The sequence below is a fragment of the Osmerus mordax genome, chromosome 22 (assembly GCF_038355195.1).
Source record: "Osmerus mordax isolate fOsmMor3 chromosome 22, fOsmMor3.pri, whole genome shotgun sequence".
In the NCBI taxonomy this organism is placed as follows: Eukaryota; Metazoa; Chordata; class Actinopteri; order Osmeriformes; family Osmeridae; genus Osmerus; species Osmerus mordax.
The window spans coordinates 4,429,871-4,451,984 of record NC_090071.1 but is presented as its reverse complement, the minus strand read 5'-3'; the positions used below and the strand labels follow the sequence as shown (position 1 = coordinate 4,451,984).

At 45.6% G+C, this 22,114-nt stretch overlaps 3 protein-coding genes across 4 annotated transcripts in view; 1 reads left to right on the top strand and 2 right to left on the bottom strand.

Moving 5' to 3' along the window:
- Positions 1 to 4,113: 4,113 nt before the first annotated feature.
- Positions 4,114 to 8,253, bottom strand: clic5a (chloride intracellular channel 5a). Its single transcript, XM_067259965.1, has 6 exons — positions 8,019 to 8,253; positions 6,779 to 6,888; positions 6,229 to 6,354; positions 5,902 to 6,008; positions 5,428 to 5,609; positions 4,114 to 5,176 (listed from the first exon to the last, which is right to left on the bottom strand). Exons 1-6 carry the CDS (start codon positions 8,073 to 8,075, stop codon positions 5,012 to 5,014), a joined length of 747 nt encoding a protein of 248 aa, XP_067116066.1. The 5' UTR covers positions 8,076 to 8,253; the 3' UTR covers positions 4,114 to 5,011.
- A 1,201-nt stretch (positions 8,254 to 9,454) lies between these two features.
- Positions 9,455 to 14,547, top strand: enpp4 (ectonucleotide pyrophosphatase/phosphodiesterase 4). 2 transcript variants are annotated; one of them, XM_067259964.1, is made up of 9 exons: positions 9,455 to 9,558; positions 10,079 to 10,328; positions 10,545 to 10,838; positions 10,949 to 11,053; positions 11,366 to 11,564; positions 11,712 to 11,882; positions 11,965 to 12,234; positions 12,644 to 14,158; positions 14,207 to 14,547. In XM_067259964.1, the coding sequence occupies exons 2-8, from the start codon at positions 10,080 to 10,082 to the stop codon at positions 12,745 to 12,747; spliced, it is 1,392 nt and encodes a 463-aa protein (XP_067116065.1). In that variant the 5' UTR covers positions 9,455 to 9,558; position 10,079; the 3' UTR covers positions 12,748 to 14,158; positions 14,207 to 14,547. The 2 variants fall into 2 exon arrangements, with proteins under 2 accessions (XP_067116065.1, XP_067116064.1); XM_067259963.1 differs by having other exon boundaries at positions 9,468 to 9,558; positions 10,065 to 10,328.
- A 5,105-nt stretch (positions 14,548 to 19,652) lies between these two features.
- The window catches only part of xkr6a (XK, Kell blood group complex subunit-related family, member 6a), a 5,166-nt gene continuing 2,704 nt past the window's right edge, over positions 19,653 to 22,114 (bottom strand). Inside the window, exons 2-4 of the mRNA XM_067260719.1 lie at positions 21,318 to 21,514; positions 20,339 to 20,756; positions 19,653 to 20,157 (exon numbers count right to left, since the gene is read on the bottom strand). Coding sequence (XP_067116820.1) covers positions 19,653 to 20,157; positions 20,339 to 20,756; positions 21,318 to 21,514 — 1,120 coding nt within the window. The remainder of the gene's footprint in view (positions 20,158 to 20,338; positions 20,757 to 21,317; positions 21,515 to 22,114) is intronic.

Below are 22,114 nucleotides of genomic sequence, written 5' to 3'. Positions count from 1 at the left end.
AAGCTATGTATATATTTTTGGAACATAAGTTCCATTGTTTTTTAAGTAATAACGATTTCTGCTCATGCTTTTTTACAGGCTCATAGCCAATTAAAGCTAGGCTTGAGACATACTGTGGTACCATACACAACAACATGTTGTTTCCCTTGTGTTAACTTCAGGTCATTGTGACCCTTCAGTCATTGTGACCCACTGTCGTGTTGTGACAACTTGACCTCATACAAAAATAAAATGAAGCATTTTCTTTTAATCTTCGCGGTGTCTCAGAACCCCACAGCACGAAGGTTAAAAGAAAAGTATTCACTTTATTTTTGTATAGGTCAAGTTGTTATGCTATTTTATTGTATATTTAATTCTATTCTAATCCCACTTAGTACTGCTAGTTTATGTACCCTTAGTATAGATAGTCCACATATTTAAATTTTAGGTATATGTTTATTGTATGTACCTTCCTGCCAAAGCAAATTCATTGTCTGTGCAAACGTTCATGGCGAATAAATCCCATTCTGATTCTGATTCTTGTCGCAACATGACGGCTGGTCACAATGACAACAACAAAAAATCTTGTTGGTGCTGAAAGGGCTTCTCTCTGGAGCCAGGTTCTCTAGCATCGCCTGCTTGAGTGGTCTTGCCCTACTGGCTAATGAGACCTCAGAACAGTAGGACACAAATGAACGAGAAAGACTCGAGGGTTATACTGAACGAGTAACACCTGCCTTGTTGGTGTGTTCCATGGAACATCACACGCAGTGCTCGTGCTGTCTGTATAATTTAGAGTTGGACGCCAGGCAGCACAACCGATACTGCTCTTCAAAGATCGTTGAATTAAGTGGCGTCCTTTTCGTTGCCACGTTTCATGGATTTTATAAATGGAATATGATTTAATGGATATTCTGATGTTTTACTAGAACAGAAGACCTAAAAATCCACGCATTAGCAATGGCACTCTGCCATGATCCTTTGACGCTTGATCACTGGACGAGGCCACAAATGGAACAGATAATGACCCTGAGTCCGAGACACAGCAAGCTTTCGTTTTACTGTGCGTTTTCAAATGGCATCATCCATGTGAATGCCAATTTGCACTTATCTGCAACAACTGGATGACTAAGACAGTAATTACCTGGGAAAGCGTCCCAGGTTTGTCTGCCTAGATCCCGGAGCACTGATGGACTTGTTCTTACAATTTTCATTATTTTATGTCCTTGCTACTCGTGGCCTAAATTGTTGAGGTTTAATGCAGAACAGTGGGCACACAAGTGAACTCATACAAATACACACACACACACACAATCCTCCTATTAATGTTCTGTTTGATTCCATTGCTTTACCCTAGAATGTGGACATGAAAGTCTAAAGGGGATGTGAGACTGTTAAATAAACGATTTGCAAGTAAATTTCAAAAACAGGCTGTGCCCCCACCAGTGATGTAGATCCCCCCTTGGGTCAGTTAGTGTCGACCAGACTGACCCAGGGAGGGTTGGTGTCGTCATGCACCCCTCCCCCAACACACACACACAAACAATAACGAATGACTTGCGCTTCGAAGTCGGGAAAGGTTTAATTCGTCCTCGCAGTTCCAGCTATCCTTCTGTAACTATAATTGCCCCTCACAAACTACTGATTACAGGCTACCATTCATACCATGCAAAAGCAGTTTGCAGATGTAAATGCAGGGAGAGCACACACAATCAACACCAGCTGCCACTGAAAGACAACAAATCAGAGAAAAATTATATAGAAGGCAACAACAAACCCTCAATGAAATGTGACCATTAGGCAAGTACTCATGATTTTGCTCCCACACTGTTAATGAGCAGCTAGTGAATAAAAAACGTGTGCCTTTTTTGTACAAGGTAGTTAGAACAGAAACCTTGCTGCTAGATCAAACACAAATATCTGCTTGGCACTGAGACGCAGACATTGTACAAGATTTAATCAAATTCTGTTTGTATAGTTGATGTGGCCACGCTTTATATTCCGCTTCACATTTCAACATTTCACCGCTATAAGAGGGGCCCGGGGAGAGTGGAACATGCTGTGACTGAGGCCTGTGATGATGGTTGGGGGTGGAGACTTGATCCTGTGAAGGGGTGGAGACTTGATCCTGTGAAGGGGTGGAGGGAGGGTGGAGGTAAAGACTGGAGCCTGCAAAGGGGGGGAGGGAGGAGGACTGGAAGTCCACTTAGCTCCATGTTACCTCTGTCCGCCCGAGCCCAGCCCAGCCATTAGAGCCTGTTAGGCTGTCACACACTTCCATGATTGGCTAATAGCTGCTAGTCCCACAGAGAGGCCAATACCCCCACCCACTTCTCCCACTCATTATACACACTACCAGGCTGCCCATGACCTCCACCTCAATGGCCTTTGGTACCAGCTACTGCCCAGCTTTCAGCCCACATGAGGCTTATAGAAGAGGCTTCACCAAGGGGCATCTCTGCCCACATTCACAGACACATGTACACACAAACATAAACACCCATACACACACATAAACACACACTCACAGGCACACAAATAGACAACCATAAAAACAAATACATGCAGACACATACACATAAACACACACATCTGTCCAGTCTTGGGCAAGGCCTTAAATGGACATTTTCCCTTTTGTGTTTGGGAAAAGATTTGCCCTGAACGTGTCAGACATTATGAACAACAAACAACCCACACATTTGAAGAGGGCTTTGCCCACAAGCTGTCATAGACAACCTACTTTTCATCAAATGATGAAAAAAACTATTCCACACAGTCATGGTAATGATGCACTGTCACTCAACTCCTGAGAGATGGAGTTGAAGTTGAAGTTGGACCAAAATCCACCCTGACAACTCGGAGGAGGAAGACTGTACCAGTTCTGATGAACCTTTCAGATGTGTGTGTGTGTGTGTGTGTGTGTGTGTGTGTGTGTGTGTGTGTGTGTGTGTGTGTGTGTGAATTCTGGATACGTATAATACAGGATACTTTTTAAATCCACTTCTGAGATAGAACACACAGAAGTGGAAACCAGCATTAGAAATGCAATGACCTCTCCATACCTGTGGGTTTCCAGTCACTTTCATATTTCCTAGTCTGACGGCCATATTGAGAGGCATGTGACTCTGAGCAGACAGACACACAGCTGACCACCCTGTCTGCTTGATGAGCTTCCAGGGGCCCGCTGTTACTGCAGCAGTTACTACTGACTGTCTGAATGTACACATCCTGCTGTGCAAGAGAGAGAGAGAGGGAGGGAGGGGGAGAGAGAGAGGGAGAGGGAGAGAGTGTTAGAGAGAAAGCAGGAGAAATAGAGGGAAAGAGAGACAGTGCGTACAGGTAGGGAGAAAGACAGCAATCCAAAGAATGAAAGACAGAAATAGAGAGAGGGAGACAGAGAGAGTGGAAAAGAGCCAGTATATACATACACAATCTGTTAACCTGTCTTTCTCTTCATCCAGATATCATGTTCCCCTGGCTCTAATCCACCACCAGCCAAAATATCCCCTCCCCCCTCTCTTACCCTGTCAACTCTTACATTCTCTTCCTTTATGATTCAGGAATAGTTGATCATAATCAACCTCAATTTCAAAATGGAAAAATGTTAAGCACTTTGATAAACATTTTGTTCATGGATTAAGGAAGACAGAAAATGCCTTGTGGAATATTTTAACAGCCTCATCATCACAGTCTAATCACAACGTATACCATTACTGATTGCATAATAACATTAAAAATTCAAATTTCTTATGAGAAATTGTTAGAAAGTTTTAGGATGCGCTCATTGACACTGATTTCAATTCACAGTTGGTATACTCACTGTACTTTAAAAAGCGTGCTTAGCTGACGTGCTTACTTCCCTTTCCTCACTACCTCCTCTCTTCTACCCGGCTCCTGCTCTTCGACCATTCTTCACCTCATATCTCTTTATTCTTATGTCCTCTCCCAACTCCTCTTCTATGCATTTTTTATCGGACATCTTTCAATACGAACTCGTACAGAGCTAGGGAGACTGCTTATACTGCCATCTGCTGTTTATGGCAAGAAATTACGTGAAGCTATTGTAAAAAAACGGCTTCACTGCAAGAACGTGCATTAGGCCAATTAACTTGGCGACAAGCATCAGGAGGCAGATCTGAGAAAATAGATTTATGATTGAAACAGGAGCAAGTATATACTGATCAACACCGTGAACAAACTTTGAATCTTCTCGCAGACAAATTAGCACAAGAGCAATTACCTTTAAACATGAGATACCCATTCATTCTCTGACTCTCCAGAGTCTGATGCTCTTCTTATAAACAAGTCATTTCTTTGTGAAGGCCTATTTTCTTGAAATTATATTAAAGCATTCAAACTAGAGGGTTATTATGAAATATGTTAATCTTGATGCCATACTATAAAGACATCACGTAGGCATATTAATCTGAATACAGTAGCCTAAAACAAGATAGCCCTACATGCAGTCTAATTAATATTTGTACATGACGTCCTTGGGATGTACTGACAGATTTTTTTACAAACATAAATACAATCTATTTTAATCAAGTAGGCCTACCTCCTGGGGTCTACTCCGATTATTTATTTATTTTTACACTTTGGCTTTAAGTAATTTAGGCTATCTTTTGCCCAACATCAACAACAATGCTGTTTTCTATGCCTCAAGCTACTGACGCAATATCAACAGTTATATGGCTATTATCAAACACGCTTTAAAGGGTTATTAAACCTGACTGTTTCATGGTAAAGTATAGTCAACATTTCATGGTGCACAATTCATTTTCGCAGTCGATACTCTATACAATACAACTTTGAAGCTGTTAGACAGGAGCAGGTCGCGGAACGTCTGTATAAAAGAGTAAAAGCTCCATTGCTTTAAAACTGTAGTATTAGGCCTAGCTAACTGTTGTTTCTTCACTCGTCCAAATCGATAGAAAAGGACCGCAAAGCACTGGAGAAAAGAGGATCTCAACCCGTAAAGAAACGGGGTCTTCTCAATGATTGGGGTGGGTGACTCCTATTGGACGCTCTCTCACTTTCCCAGCCTTTTGGCCACATCTTGATAGGCCAACTCGATCTCGGCGTCCGCTGCACAGGTGTTGGTGAACTCGTCTCGGCTGTACGCGTTGCCTAGGTAACGCCACACCCCTTGCAACTCGGAGGGAATCTCATAGTTTCGGTATCGCTTAGCAACCACCTGGGGACAAAACCCAATGTAGAGTTGAGGATTACAGATGCTCCCAACAGCACTCTATTTCCTCTAATGATCTAAAATACCATCTATTTACTAATCTATTGGGAAATCTTGAGAAGAACACAGGTCAGCTATGGCACAAAGAGTCTTTGTGCTTTCATGTTATGACCTGTTTCTCTTCCTGTCTGATGAATAATGACATATTATGTATTATAGCTTCCTGCCTGAAGCTGATTGGACTGGAGGCGTGTTACCTTGACGACGTGTAGCTTGGGCAGCAGGTTGCAGTCAGCCAGTGTGAGCTCGTCTCCGTCCAGGTACCTTCGGGTGGACCCCGCCCCGGCCCCTGAGTGGCCTCCTCTGGGGTCCTCTGGGAGGGGGCTGAGAAGGTACTCGTCCAGCTTGCTAAGAGCCTTGTTGAGACTCCTCTCTAACACTGCAGGGCACACACACACAAACACAAGCTCAACACAAATTCTGTTTTTTATTTACATTTTACATTTACATTTAGCAGACGCTCTTATCCAGAGCGACTTACAGTAAGTACAGGGACATTCCCCCCGAGGCAAGTAGGGTGAAGTGCCTTGCCCAAGGACACAACGTCATTTGGCACGGACGGGAATCGAACTGGCAACCTTCTGATTACTAGCCCGCTTCCCTAACCACTCAGCCACCTGACTCCCTGATTTGCAGATGTCAGTGGGATATGCACACGCACGCACACACACCTGCATTGTTCTGTGGTTTGGTGTTTTTGACGTAGGCTGAGAACTTGGCAAAGATGTCGTTTCCAGCTGTGTTTGACTCACGCTGCTTTGCTGCCAGTTTAGGATATCTGAACAAAAACAAGAATACATTACTGTAAAATAACCCTAAGCAACTCAGACAGACTAATGTAAACGGTGTGTAGGTGTGTTTGTGCCCATCTGCTTGTGTGTGAGTGTTTGTGTGTGTATGTATCCATGTGAGTATGTGTGTGTGAGTGCATGTGAAGAAGCTTGTGTGTGTGTGTGTGTGTGTGTGTGTATGTCTGTGTGTGTGTTGTGTGTGTATACTTGGGTGGGGCCAGCATCTCCTCCAGGTATTCCTCTATCTTGTTGACGTCTGTGCGGACCTCTCCATCGAAAGTGAGGAACGGAGGGTGTGTCCCTGGTGCCAGGTTGTGGAGGTCAGCTGGCTTCCTGGAGATGGACAGCAGTCTGTGTTACTGTATGTGTAACCAATGTGAATTGGTTTAACTCACTCCTCAAGTATGAATAGTCCAGCTGCACCAGTGAAAGGGTACAGCTTTTCGTTGGCGTAGCTGGTAAGGAGTCACGCTTGCGAGTCAGACGTCCCGGGATCGAGTAACAGTAAGGGGAAAGATCAGGAGGACTGACGAGCAGTGTGGCTACGTCTTGTTACACATGTACATCAGAGAGAGAGAGAGAGAGAGAGAGAGAGAGAGAGAGAGAGAGAGAGAGAGAGAGAGAGAGAGAGAAGTGTGGAACGTGAGAAAGCTAGATAAAGAGAGACTGAAAGAGAGGGGGAAAGAAAGATGAAAAGAGACCGAGGGATGGACAGGGATAGAGGAGTGAGGAGAGGGGGAGAGAGAGGGATTTGCACCTCTTGAGGTCCACAGTGGTGACGTTGAAGACCACTCCCTTCAGCCAGAGGATCATGAAGAGGCGCTGGGAGAACGGACAGTTGCCTATACTCTCCCCATTGCTCCCCGCCTGGAAAACACACACACACATGTACAGAAGTCCATGCACAGACAAACAAAAACATATTTGCAAACAGTAATTGACCTATGTGTGCTGTCTAATAACACAGGAAGGGAATCAGTGCCCGCCCCAGAGGTCTGAGTGAAGAGGTGGGCTTGGAGGTGTCTGGTGGCACAGCGTGTGACGGAGGTGAAAAGGATCACTGTAACGGGACACCATGCTGCTCCATTAATAATACACCCTCTCTCCATTAGATGCTTCACTGAGCCATGCCACACACACGATAACTGCCCCATAGCCCCACATTACCCCTCACAGTCTACCTGCCCTGTAGCCCCACTTTACCCCACACTTACACTCCACTTGCCCCATAGCCCCACACTACCCCCCATGCCCCCGCCCTCCCACACATAAACACAGGGTCGTGTCAGAAAGCACCTCATAACCAGACCATTTAACCTCATACATTCACTGCTGAATGGACCCCAGTAATAATTTAGCAGGTATGTTGGACTAAAGAGGAGAGATGAAGAAAGAGAGAGAAGAGGGGCACAAGAGAGAGAGAGAGAACAAGTGAGAGAGAGTCAGATAGAAAGAGAGGGAGAAACAGAGAAAGAGATGGGAGAGAGAGAGAGAGTAAAAGAGAGAGAGAGAGAGAAAGGCAGAGAGAGCCAGAGAAGAAAGAGAGAGAGGGGACAAAGACAGAGAGAAAGAGTCAGAAGGAGGGAGAGAGAGAGAGAGAGAGAGAGAGAGAAGAGAGAGAGAGAGAGAGAGAGAGAGACCTGTTGCTGCGTCAGTCAGACACACGGAGGGGAACATTACACTGGAGCATGCGTGTTGGGTTACTTCATCCCTCCACACACACAGCCAGCAGGGAACAACAACATGGAAAACACAGTACTAGCGTAAGATGTTTATAAAGTCCAAACACACATCCTACACAGGGAAGAGTTACATCTCCCAAACTCCAGTCACACACTGAATTCACCATCCCCTACCCCTTTCCTCTCACACACACCTGCTGCACTATAGGGTGAGAGGTGTCACTGTTGAGAGATTACTGATCTGACCTGGTTTTAAACACACCCACACATACACATAAAAAAAACATCAAAACACAACACACAAACACATCCTACCTTGACAAACAACTCAATATCCGGATCCTTCTCATCCTCATTGGCAGTGTCTGTCATCTTCAATACTCACCCAGATGGGCAAACCTTCTGTTTAGTCTCTATAGCCTGCCCTCTGCAGAGGTGTGTGCATGATCTGTCTCTGTTTACAGCTTGCTGTCGTACTCTGTGGGATCTGTATTTAGTCCAATTTCTCAACTCTCTATCTCTGCCTCTACTTTCTTGCATCGGGGTGTGTGTGTGTGTGTGTTGGTCCTGTCCTGGAGGTTTGCATTTGTACTCACGGCCCAGCTGACAGTGTGAGGGTGCAGGTCGAAAATAGCCCGGGAGAGAGGGAGGGCGTGTGTGTGTGTGTGTGCGTGTGGAAGAGATGAGGGGTGCATTCTCATATTTTTCACTGCTCCCTTTTTCCTCTCCTTGTGAACTGCAGCACACTGCAAATGTTATTTCAATAGGAGCCTTCAAAGCCCCCACCCACGACAGTTATCCAGCACTGCAGACAGGAACACACACACACCTTACACTCTCACACTGGGAATTTACACGGCAATGCTACTGGAATCGTCCCCAGTCCTCCTAGGCCTGAATCACCAGGGGTGCATTCCAATAAGTCCAAGTTATATTTAGAAAACACTGTAACCCCTATCCTATGAACACACACAAACACTTACACTGTGATGTACCTTTGTGCTGTGTGTGTATGGGTTTTAAAGTGTGTGTATCCATGTGGGGTGTTTGTGAGAGTGTGTGACAGTGTGTGTACGTGTGGGTGCAGAGTTTGTGTGGGAACTAATTATAATTGGTCTGTCTCTCTGGTTTAATGAAGAAAAAGTGTGCTGGGCTGTGGGGAACAAGTCGAGGCTGGAGTCTGTGTGGAGGATGGGGTTTGTGAGGAGGCTGCAGGAAAATGTCTTGAGTCTGTGTGAAGGCTCCAGAGGAGAGTGTGTCGGATGTGGTTATACGAGGCTGAGGAAAGAGACCAGTGAAACAGTGAGGCTATGGAGGCTTTTTCTGTGGAGAATTATAAGGCTAGACGTAGATAGTTCATTAAAAGTGATGGATGTTCGATGTGAAAAAGCTGTTTTCAGGCTAGGGTCTTTTGTAACAATGTATACACAGTACGACTTATTTTCTTATAAGGATTGCTTTAAAAGCCAAAAAAATATTTAAGTTATATCTAATCCTATCACTTTCATTTTCAACGTTGTCAGCTCGGTCTGGTGGTTCAGTTTTTATCTCTTGTCTTGTCAGACTCTCAGGAGGCTGAGTACATTAGGCTAAACCAATCCTAAAGCTTTTTGCTGTGGGTGTGTTTTTGTTTTGTTTTCTCATTGGGTGTCGAAGCCGTCTATTAGCATTCTCAACATAAAAAAAACTGATGCGCATCTATTTTGAGGAAGTTTCAAGACTGCGGACGTTGTCTGCTTCATTTGCATGATATTGCTAGCCAGTGTGACTTTCAAGTAACTTTCAAGCTAGAAAGTTACTGTAAAGATATCTTATATTGGCCACCAAATGCAAGTTAATAGGATTGGTTGAGACGGTGAGTAGTCATACAGTTAATCTAGCCAGCAATCTGTTGTTGAGGTAGCTGTAGCTAGCGACCTATAGAGCTATGTCACGTCGTTAGTCAAGGAAGCAACTCCATTTATCTATGTTATCAAACGTTACGATCAATTTATTTAACGGTTATCGTCATGCTTCTCAGGTGACCGTAATGTTTCCGTGTGTATTGTGTAGCCTCCACAGTGAGAGTGAGTGAGTTGTCATTTCCTGATCTTGTAGATCTTCCAGAGCTGCGACGCTACCTAATCGAATATAGATTACTCCAATTTCACGGTTCTCTTTAAACCTCAATGGTCTCTCTCTTCTCGCTGACTTCTTAAGTTTAGACAAATTGAAAAGTAAACTAGGAAATTACATTTGGAGGGAGAGGTCGGGACATAGTAACTGGAAGCAAAAAAAAGAAAAGAAAACAGTTTAAAAAGTTATCCGAACGTGATCTTGATCTCTCCCTTTCTCTCTCTCTCACACACTTTCATCTGTCAGTGTCTCACTTTCAGGATGTTGCTCTGGTTCCTGCTGGGCTTCCTTTGTGGCTGCTCCTCATTGGCTGCTGTGCCACAGACAGGAACTGATGTTAACAGCACTACCCCTCCCCCGGTGCTTCTGGTGTCGTTTGATGGCTTCCGAGCCGACTACCTCAAGAGATTCTCCCTCCCTAACCTGGAGAAACTCTACTCCCAGGGTGTCCTAGTGGAACAGCTCACCAATGTTTTCACCACCAAGACCTTCCCCAATCACTACAGTCTGGTAACCTTTCAACTCTAAATCCCCCAACTATTATGAAGGTCATCTGTACCTTTTCACCCCTAAAACCCCCAACCCTTATACAGGTCATCGTTAACCTTTCACTCCTAAGACCCCCCCCCAACCAGTACAGTATGCCCAGCATCTATACCCTTTCACCCCTATCCTGCAACCATCAAAATAGTCACCTTTCACCCCCCGTGACCCCAACCCCACCAGGTGACAGGGCTGTATGCGGAGTCCCATGGGATTCTGGCCAGCAGCATGTATGACCCGGCGACCCACAAGAAATTCAGCCCCTCCCAGGATAGCGACCCGTTCTGGTGGAATCAAGCGGAGCCCATCTGGCTCCACGCGCTGGATTACGGGTTGTCGACGGCGGCGATGATGTGGCCTGGTTGTGACGTACATATCAGAAACCGCACTGCCACACACTTCCAGAACTACACTTCTACCATGACCTTTCAGCAACGCCTGGGCCTTGTTGTCAAGTGGTTGCTAGGTGATGAGAAGGTCAGCACTGGTGTGATGTATCTTGCTGTTTCGGCTGCAACCACAGCCTTGCGTTATGTCTACGTGTCTGGGTCTCTGTTACCCATCCCTCCATCCCATCTGTCGTCCAGGAGAAAGGAGTGTCGTTTGCGGCCCTCTACTGGGAGGAGCCTGATGGGACAGGACACAAGTACGGCCCTGACAACACCACCGCCATGGCCCACGCCCTGAAACAGGTACACTGCACACCTGTCTGTGGCACGCACACCTGTCTGTGGCGCGCACACCTGTCTGTGGCACGCACACCTGTCTGTGGCACGCACACCTGTCTGTGGCGCGCACACCTGTCTGTGGAACGCACACCTGTCTGTGGAACGCACACCTGTCTGTGGCGCGCACACCTGTCTGTGGCGCGCACACCTGTCTGTGGCGCGCACTTACCTGTCTGTCAAGCACACATACCTGTCTGTCACGCACACATACCTGTCTGTCACGCACACATACCTGTCTGTCACGCACACATACCTGTCTGCTGTGTTCACCCGCAGGTGGATGAGAATGTGGGTCTTCTGATGTCAGAGCTGAACAGCACGGGCTTGTGGGGTCGGATCAACCTGATTGTGACCAGTGACCACGGCATGGCCCAGTGTTCCCCCGAACGCATCATACGCCTGAACTCCTGTCTCCACCCAGACAACTACACTCTGGTGGACCTAACGCCCGTGGCCGCTCTCATACCCACAGCTGGTGAGACACACACACACACACACACACCCACACACTTCCCACTTAATTCAGTAAGGCTTGAGTAAGAATATGGGTGATGAAAAATGCTCTTGTTGAGGGGGAAAAATATACGTCTGTGCATGCTTGTGTACATGTATGTGTGTCTAGACACAGGAGTTGTCTTCTCCCTGCTGAAGAAATGCCACCCCCACATGACCGCCTACCGAAAGGAAGCCATCCCTGATAAGCTGCACTACAGGAACAACAAACACATCCAGCCAATCATATTGGTTGCAGACGAAGGCTGGACCATCGTCCAGCAAGGAGAGCTACCAAGATGTAAGGGGCACACACGTGCGCACAGACACACACACGCGCACACAAACATTTTCTTAACCCTTTATCTCCTGTGTTCTTTTAGTGGGTGACCATGGCTATGACAACACACTTCCCAGCATGCACCCGTTCCTGGCGGCTGTAGGACCGGGCTTCCGTAGCGGTTACAGTCTCCCTATGTTACAGAGCGTGGACGTGTACCCTCTGGTGTGCCACCTACTCTCCATCCCCCCAGGGCCCAACAACGGCTCCCTAGCCCAGGCCCGCTGCCTGCTGGCTGGGGAGAGCTGCTCGTCTCTGATCATGGTTATCGGGATCGTTGTGGGAGTCCTGCTGCTGCTCACCACCTTGACTGGTGAGTCAACCCACCCACCCACACCTCCATCACCTCCACCCTGCCCATCCACCCACACCTCCATCACCTCCACCCTGCCCATCCACACCTCCTCCATCACCTCCACCCTGCCCACCCACCCCTCCATCACCTCCACCCTTCCCACCCACACCTCCATCATCTCCACCCTGCCCACCCACACCTCCTCCATCACCTCCACCCTGCCCACCCACACCTCCTCCATCATCTCCACCCTGCCCCCCCACCCCTCCTCCATCACCTCCTCCATCAGCCCCACCCACACCACCTCCATCAGCTCCAGCTTATTACACGCTGCAGTGCTGCTGCATGTGTGTTTTCAAGCCACATGATTTATTATTTATTTATTTATGTATTCCTTCGTCCTCCGTGTTGAATCTGTCCTCTCCAGGTCTGTTCCGGTTCATCAAGCCTCGTCCTTCCGCATCTCGGCCCTTCCAGCGCATCCAGCTGGATGACGACGACGATGACGACGACGACCCTCTGTTGGGGTAGCCGGAGGGGCACCCATCCCCCATCCCCCATCCCCCCCCCTCCATCCCCAATCCCCCATCTCCTTCTGCTCCCAACAGCTAATCAGCAGTCTTCCCTGCCCTCCTGAACCCAGAGTTGTGTTTTCAGCAAAGGGAATGTACACGAGGAGCTGAGAGGCTGCCTGGTATGCCAGACTGATCAGTAACTAAGAGCTGCTGTGGATTGTTTCAGTAGGCACTGTACAGGTAGTCTTAGCAACTGTAGTCTTGGCAACAATGGTCTACTTTGATGTTACTGTCCTGCTGCAGACTGTACACTTTAAAAAGTGTGTGTGTGTGTGTATGTTACTGCATGCGTGGAGGGAGGGAGGGTGGGAGGGGTGGGTGTGTGTGTGTGTGTGTGTGTGTGTGCGCTTGGGGGGGTCTTTTAATGTGGAGTCAATCTAGAAGGTACTCACTTTGCCTCCAACCAGACATCTGAATTACTTGAATATGCTACTGAAGAAAAGCCATTTAAAATGATATGATTAGGAGATGCACTCCAGATAAAATGTATATGTATGTATGTTCTTTTATTTCTGTTGATGTAATGATGTGACATCAAAATTCTTCCATTTGTGCTTTCATTTCATTGTTCTTGTGAGGCTATTTATTTGGGTTGAATAGTTACTGCTTTCGTTGTTGACAACTATTGATAATATTGAATGTAGACATACCAGTAGGTTTTTGAGGTCTATTATTTAGTATCCAGACATTTTTGCTCAGAGATCTGAGGTAGGTTCATAATGTCTAGTGTCTAATGTTTATCCTTCTTTGGATTGTTTGTTTTGGAAAATAATGTTCCTTGTGTTTCTGAGTTTTATCACAAGAGGGAGCCAGGTTTCCCAACTGTTCTCCTGAGTCCTAGTCAGAGGGGGGGGGGGGGTTTAAACTAAGAAAATATCGCTAACCCTTTATTTGGCCAGCCCTACTCCCTACAGAATAACTGTTAATATTAAAACTATCAAGATACAGTTGCCAGACTCATGCAACAACTGTCTAGTGAGAGTTCATTAAAGGAAAATGAGCAGATGTTTATGGTTAATTGAACATCTATACTGTCTGTCCAGATTAAGGACACCAGTAATGTATCTTCTACCAGTATATTAATACAGCGTGTTTGTGGGTGGTTGGCCTTTAATGGGTATTCTTTACTGTTGTTGAGGTTTCTATTAGTGTTAATGGTTTTCCAAACAGAACTGGGGGTTTTAGTATTTGTCAGATTGCGTGAGCTCTGGGTACTGTTACCAAGAGAGTTGTTAGATACTCTAAATGGAGGCAGTATTTTCCATTGATTGCTGTGAGCTTCTCTCATCACGTGGCTGGTGTTTTTGGCTTGTTTGTAATGCAATGGTTAAGTGTGTGTGTGTGTGTGTGTGTGTGTGTGTGTGTGTGTGTGTGTGTGTGTGTGTGTGTGCGTGCGTGCGTGCGTGCCAAAGAAGCCCGTCTGTGACCATCTCTTGTCTGCCATCCATCTTTTTTATGGCCCTATTATGCACAATATTCCAGTTCAAAATACGGCACCTTACTCAGAGTGTAGCGGGGAGTCTTGTGGGATGGTACATTGGCTGCCTGTTCTGGTTCTCTGTGCCAGCATATTCATACATGTTGAATCACAGGGGTGTCCTGTTACTATGCAAAACCTGGTCTGCCATCTTCCTCTGGGTTGATTCTGAACAGGCATTAGTCATCTGGTGTGTGTTTTCCTATGTGTCAAACATCACAATATGACACCATATTTGAAAGATAACACAATGATTGAATAAATATGAAATAGACTTCAGGCTTGTTTTTATGTCGTGGTTATTTTTTGACAAGGTCAGTTCTCACATCCTTAGTAAGGATACAGCCTTCATCATTTCATCCTAATATACATATAATAATAATAGTACAGTACTAATACAATACATCCTATAACACAGGCTGAAGAAAATCACTTCGTAAACGTGTTGTAAAATTGTTTATATAGTTTTTTTAATATATATTTTCATCTTGGTTACCACGTTACAATGTATTAAAATGGAAATATATAAAATTGAAATTAATACTCACATTTGTGTCTTTTAAACAGATTAAACTGTACATGTTTTATAATATCTGTTAATATATATAATAAGAATCTCTGTTGTAATATCTGTATTCTCTGGTATTTTTGTTTACTGTCACAGATAAATAGTCTTTTTCAGGAGGTAAACAACAAAAATAGCACATCTCCCAAAATTGGCATCAGGTGTGATTTTATCATCTCGTCACACTCTCCAGAGGCCTGGTCTTGTACTTGGATACACACAGGACAGACAAACGTAGGATGCAAAGAGTGTCACTCCTCCCCAATTGGTTCTGGTGCGTCTGGTACATTCAGAATTGTCCAATGGGAATGGAGGATCAGATTCCAAACCACGAAGTTACACAAAGAGAGAGAGAGAGATTGAGGCCTCTTTTGACTTGCCCCTTTCCTCCCTCCCTCCTGGAGGTTACCTGTCTGAGGTCACATGATTGGACAGGAGGAAACTGCACAGCCTTGTCCCATCCAGCCATGGCAGCTCAGGGATTTTTTTAAGTGGAAAAAAGGAGAGTTTCATGTTTCAAGAATTTGAACCGGGTCAGAAGGTCAAAGCCAACACTACAATGGAATGAGTGAGGATTTGGCCGATGAGTCATCATGGTTTCAATTAACTGCATCATGGGAAGTTAGCCAAATAATTTAAAACTCATTAGCAAGATAACTTGTCCCTCTTGGGAATTTGTTATGCAATGTTTTATCATGATTCTATAATATGTTATATGTTGTCAATGTTTAATGTACAATGTGTCCTTAACTACATTCACTCCACTGCAGTCACACTGGATGTAGTTTTTACTATGGGTCAGTTATATTGTCTGGCTAACTTCCCTGGCGTTGTGAAAGCATATTTGAGCAGTTGTATGTGCTAAATACCAGTGTGCTTATAATCATGGACATCACAATGGCACAGACTTCTACGAAACACATTCTCCGAACAGTAATCTTATTCTGTTATAACATTCTGAAGAATATAGGAACATTTATTTATTATATCAGAGAGATCCCACCTAAGCAAACCCATCTAAGTGAATCAACAGAACAAGACTACCAGAAAAGGTATTCACAGCCCAAATGCCAATCACAAGAAAAGACAAAATAAGTTACATTTCACATCAAAATGTCTAAAGCTACTTTTTCAAGCAGTGGAATCATGAAACAGCAAACACATCAATAGTAGAAAAAAAATATTATTCTTGACAAAATAAAAACATCGCTTTTTATGTATATTATAATACGCCTAAAATACATCCATATGGGGTTAGTTTGACCCTGTACTGTGCTTATAGTGACTGATCAATTTGACAGCTTTGTCCACAGAGTGGGGCGATTTGCCTCCAGATCTACAAAACTAGATAATATCTGGTAACCTGCAACAACACCGCCAAGCCTCAGGACCAAGCGCTTGAAACTTTGGCTAAACAATTACGTTTACTGTTTCTCCGTGTGTGATTTCTGACACACGCACACACCCACACACACACACACCCTTCAGTGCTGCAAGATTCACATTCGTCAACAAACCCTGATATTTAAACATTCCAGATACTATAAAGAAACAAAAACATAAGCGTGAACGAAGGATTTTAACATTCAGAATCAAATCCTATTTTCATCCATCCAGATGGGTGTTTGTCTGAGCAAAGCGGAGCTTTCTCTAGGGCCTTCTGCTGCTGCCTGCTTAACACCACCATGACACAGGACAGCAGGCCACACAGGTGGGGAAAAGCAGAACAAATATGTACATCTATATCTATATGAAAAAGATTGATGACATATAACAAACAAACCAAAATATCGTACAAAATAAAATGTCACGGTATGCAAAACAATTTAGAAAACAAAATGTACAGTTGAAAAATATAACTAACAAAGAGGTCAAACCAAACAAAATCCTGGCATGAATATCAATTGCAATTTTCCGTTATTTTGTACTTTACACTGTGTGCTCTTGAGAACAACAGAAAAAGAACAAATGTGAGGCGGCAAACAGTTTGGCAGATCCATCCAGGTCCAGCACTGACCAACTCCTCAGCACTAATTCTACTGCGCTTGCATAGTTGTGAATTCATAGCTGTACAATATTGTGTTTACAGTATACTGAAGGGGTCAATACAGTGTGACTGTAGCCTTGCATGGCGTTGAGACAGTATTCTGGCCTCTGCTTGGACTGGCTGGAGCACCTTGAGGTGAAGGGGTAAGGGGTCAAGGGTTAGGGGTCCGAGTTAATATTGTACATTTATTTCAATACACCCTCATTAAATGTAGTTCTACATATTTGATTTTAACATTAACATTTATCTTTTCACACCTTCCCACATGCTAATAGTATGTATAATACACACACAAACACGTACATACATACATACATACAGTACATACATACATACATACATACATACATACATACATACATACATACATACATACATACATACATACATACATACATACATACAGTACATACATACACACACAGATCATTACATAACTGTAAAGCAACACCGTTTGAGCTCAACTCAGACCGTGCTTTGAAGCATAATATTCCAAAATTCCATAACAGTTTGGATGTTCCTTTTGTTCAGAAGAACAGTCAGCATGGTGCATATTTGGCAGTATACATGTCAAATAACCACAACTTTCAACACAATCCTAAAAACCATCTTTCTTAAACGCCCGCCCATAGCACCATGTGAATATTGTTCCCAAATTCAGGAAGGTGAAGAATAGACAGCATGGGTGAGCTCTAATGAAGACTGGCCTGTCCTGTCTCCGGGGAGAACACTACAGTGTCTTCTAGGCCTAATTTATGCTTGAGTGTGCCTTGTATGTGTGTGCTTCTTGTTTGCGCACGCTTCATCTCTGTGTGTGCTTCTTTTGTGTGCGAGCTACTTGTGTGTCACCAGTATACTATTAAGGTGTGTATGTGCATTTAGTGTCTGTTAGCATGTCCCCCTGTTTTGGACTTGCATAGCTTCCAGTCTGCGAGCAGAACAAGCAGCCTGTCCAAACACCTGGGTGGAACTCTGTGAGACTGAGTCTGTCAGTACAGCAGGCAGCACCCAGGCTGCACCATAGAGATCTAAAGACCAGAGGCAAGTTGTTCTTATTGCACCATATGAATTCCAAGTATGTTGACTACTGACCCGTTTGTGTGGGCCTGTAGTGTGTTTTTGCACCATTGGAAGTTCACTATTTGTGAAGTATCTTCTGTTTCCCACCAAACTAATGGGATACCCATGAATCTACTGTCACTGTTTGTGTGTGTGTGTGTGTGTGTGTGTGTGTGTGTGTGTTTGTGTGTGTGTGGGAGTGTGTGGGAGGTGTGATCTCCATTTGATTGGTTCTTGGCGAAATTGCTTCTTTGATTGGTGAGAAGGAACGGGGGTGGGAGGATTCAGGGTTTGCGGGGGAAGCCTATAGGACTATACTGGAACACAATTGGTCAGATCAAAGCAAATAAGAATACAAATAACAATAATAGTGAATACCTAAACTCAGAGTAGAGGTGACAGTATGTTAAAAACTGATGTGTTAGTCATACTGCATCGCATCTGTTTTGTTCACCTAACATAATGATTCTCCCCTCTCCAGGGGAATCATGCATTGCGAGTGTTACTCTAAACTTGGCACTGATTAGACCAAATTTATTCCAGCAAATAAATTGTGCTACTTCTCGCGTATGATAGATAGCTAACTAAAACTCCCCGAATTCTGTCTAGTCACAGCAGGGACTTGTGGGAGAATATCTCTCCAATACACACACACACACATTCACACAAATACAAACACACACACCTACACACACACATTAGACCATGGGAACTTATTTGAATTGGATGGTCTTATACTACTTACAGTAACTGTTCAATCCTGTCCCTGTGTCTCTGTGCTTTCTCAGTGGATCCTCTGACAGTATCTAACACATGACCTCACTACAGCAGAAGGAGAATTGTGCTTCACTTGGAACTTGAGAACAACTGCTTTGAAATAAAGTACAGCCTTGATTCTACTGTATTGAGAGGATTCGTTCCTGCAACAAACCCATTGAGTGGAGCAACTTTGTGAACTTGCATTACCACCTACAGCAAGCAGGGGGACCACTGTGTGACTTTCTGTCTACATTCTCTTTGACTCCATTTTCTCTTTTTTCCATTCGTACTTCTCTATGCCCTGATATCTCTTTCTTCCTTTCCATCACCAACATTTTCAGCCACATGAAAACGTGAGAAACCAGATGGTCCCAGCATACGCAGCTGTGATTGGTCAACCTCCCAAACAGACAAACAAAACAACAGAGACTCTACTACAGACACAACCCAGTCCAGTCACAACACACAAGTACAAAAACAACATCATCTGTACATAGAAAATATATACACTCCCACTTGGCTAAACTAGAGACAGTGTTCCACCTAACGTTTGTATCAAATCGATTTTTTCTTAAATGTTATCTTTTTTGTAGTGATCTAAACTGGTGAATAAGGTAAGGTGTAAGCAGTGACATGCTGTCCTCACTGGGAGGAAACTCACACTCCATTTTTTTCACAGGGGAGTGCGGAAAGAAATTAAGATGAGGAAGATCAGGGAGAGATAAATAGATTTAAAAAGAGAAAAGGAGAGATTGAAGACATCTCTTTGTAGAAGCACGCTGAGTCATGGCCAGAGTGAGGTCAGAGGTCAGAGTGAGTATGGGTTTGTGTGTGTGTGTGTGTCAGTGTATGTGTTACACAAGTGTGTGTGTGTTATGAGTATGAGTATGTGTCAGTGTATGTGTTACACAAGTGAGTATGTGTCAGTGTATGTGTTCCACGTGTGTGTGTGTGTCAGAGGGACGACTCGTACTGCAGTAGTTCATAGAGCAGGGGCCCGTCTCTGTAACGAATGCCCACTGCTGCGGGGGTAATGTACTGCAGGATGTTGATGGTCCTCCTCAGGCGCCTGTCCACGTAGTGGGCATCCCAGGCCGGGTAGCGCTTCCTGGGCATGTCTATCTTGATGAGGGGCCCTTCGGGCCTGGAGGCGGGGGGTGAGGAGCGCACCTGGAACACCGGGAGGCAGGTTTCCGCCACGTTGTCCTCAGTCTGGGACTTGGCCAGGTGAGCCGGGGTGGGGGGGGCGGAGGGGGGCGCGGAGGGGGGCAGGGGCAGCCCCCAGAGCAGCTGGGCGCAGCAGGAGGAGGCGGGGCTGGGGTGGATGTGGGCGTGGGCGGGGTGGAGGAAGCCGTAGTAGATGAGCATGACGGCCACACCCCCTGCGAAGGTCAGGTAAACGCCGCACAGCGCCTGGACGGCGTAGGAATCTGTCGCCGCAGGGTCCCTGTATGCATACCTGGGGCACACACATACCTGTTAGACACACCTGGAACACACACACCTGGCACTCACAAACACACACACCTGTCATACACACACCTAGAACCTACTCACACAAACACAGCTGTCATTCACATTCGTCTTCCACACACAGATCAGACCGACCCAGCAGATGGAGGCTCCAGCTCAGTACATACCACAGGCCGGTCAGGATGGTGTTCTCAGCCAGCACCACCGAGTAGTACACCACCATCCTGTAGCGCGTCCTCCCTTCCTTCACGTTGAACCAGCAGAAGACGTACACCACGCCCACCACCATGTTGAACAGCACCTCCTCCCACTTGGACATGCAGAAATCTGTGCCCCCGTGGATCACCCAGAAGGCCATGGCGCACCAGTGCAGCACCACGAAGATGCCGAAGTAGAGGTGGAAGAGCGAGGCGAAGAGGGCGAGGGAGAGCACGCGGGAGGAGATGGTGAAGAGGCGCCAGCACAGGTGGAGGAGGGCGCCCCGGTAGCTCATGCTGCGCTGGTCGTCCCTGGAGTCACGCAGGAGCTTGTGGTAGGAGGCCAGCACCCAGGCCAGAGACAGCAGCGAGCCCAGAGATGACACACCTACACACACACATGCATACACACACACACACACACACACGCAATCACATACATAAACACCCATTTAGGTATATACACACGCGTACACACACACACATAGGTACACAGGCACACACACGTACACACAAGAATACACACAAGAATCCACACACATACACAGATGCCAGGGGGTGGTCAGTCGATGTATGGTTGTGTGAATTTAATGATTGAGTTCTGCGGGAGGTCCACATTGTGTGTGCGTGTTATTTTTTCGCTTGTACATACTGTGTGTACTGTATGAATGAGTGTGTATGTGCTTGTATGGGGAGGGTGAATGTGCCTGCATGCATAGAATTTACGTTATACTACGTATATATCTGTTTTTACAAACATAGGTGTGCATGTGTGTGTTTGTGAGTGTGTGTGTACGTGCATGACCATGTATGTATGCATGTGTGTAAGTGTGTGTGTACAGTATGAGTGTGTGTGTGTACAGTATGAGTGCATGTGTGTGTGTACAGTATGTGTGTGTGTGTACAGTATGAGTGTGTGTGAGTGTACATCATGCGTGTGTTAACCCACACTGCAGCGTCTCTGCCTTGTTCTCCTGGATCATGATGCACAGCTGCAGCACCAGCTGAGGGGCGCTCTCCAGGAAGGTCTCCAGCAGACGCAGCATGTTCACGTCTGCGTACTCGAACATCATGGCCCAGTACCAGCGCCGCTGGTGCTGCCGCTGCCTCCGGGACTGGATCCCCAGGTACAGTGTCCGGATGTACCTGAGGGTTCAGAGGTTTACATTTAGTCATTTAGCAGACGCTCTTATCCAGAGCGACTTACAGTAAGTACAAGGACATTCCCCCGAGGCAAGTAGGGTGCAGTGCCTTGCCCAGGGACACAACGTCATTTAGCACGGCCGAAATCGAACCGGCAACCCTACTGATTAATAGCCCGATTCCCTAACCGCTCAGCCATCTGACCACCTGTATTGTTCCAGGTCAGACTCGCCTGGGCCTGGAGGCATTGATGACCAGCTAAATCAAGGTGTGGCATGCCACCTGGGAAGTAAACGAGTGTGGAGACGGGAGGCGACAGTATTGTGAGACTGAGTGGAAGGTGGTCTGTTCATACTACTGGAGGAGAAAACTGCTGAATTGTGTATGTGTGTGTGTGCATATGCATCATGTGTTGCATGAATAATATCTGTTACAGAGTGCCCTGAGCTGAGTCTGTTGACTGTGTGTGTGTGTTTGTGTGTGTTTCTAAGTGGGGTGTGAATTATTTATGTCATATGAAATTAGCTCTTATGATACAGTCCAGATGGCAGCATAACACATGCGAAAACACACACGCACGCACAAACATTTAGTAAGTAAAAG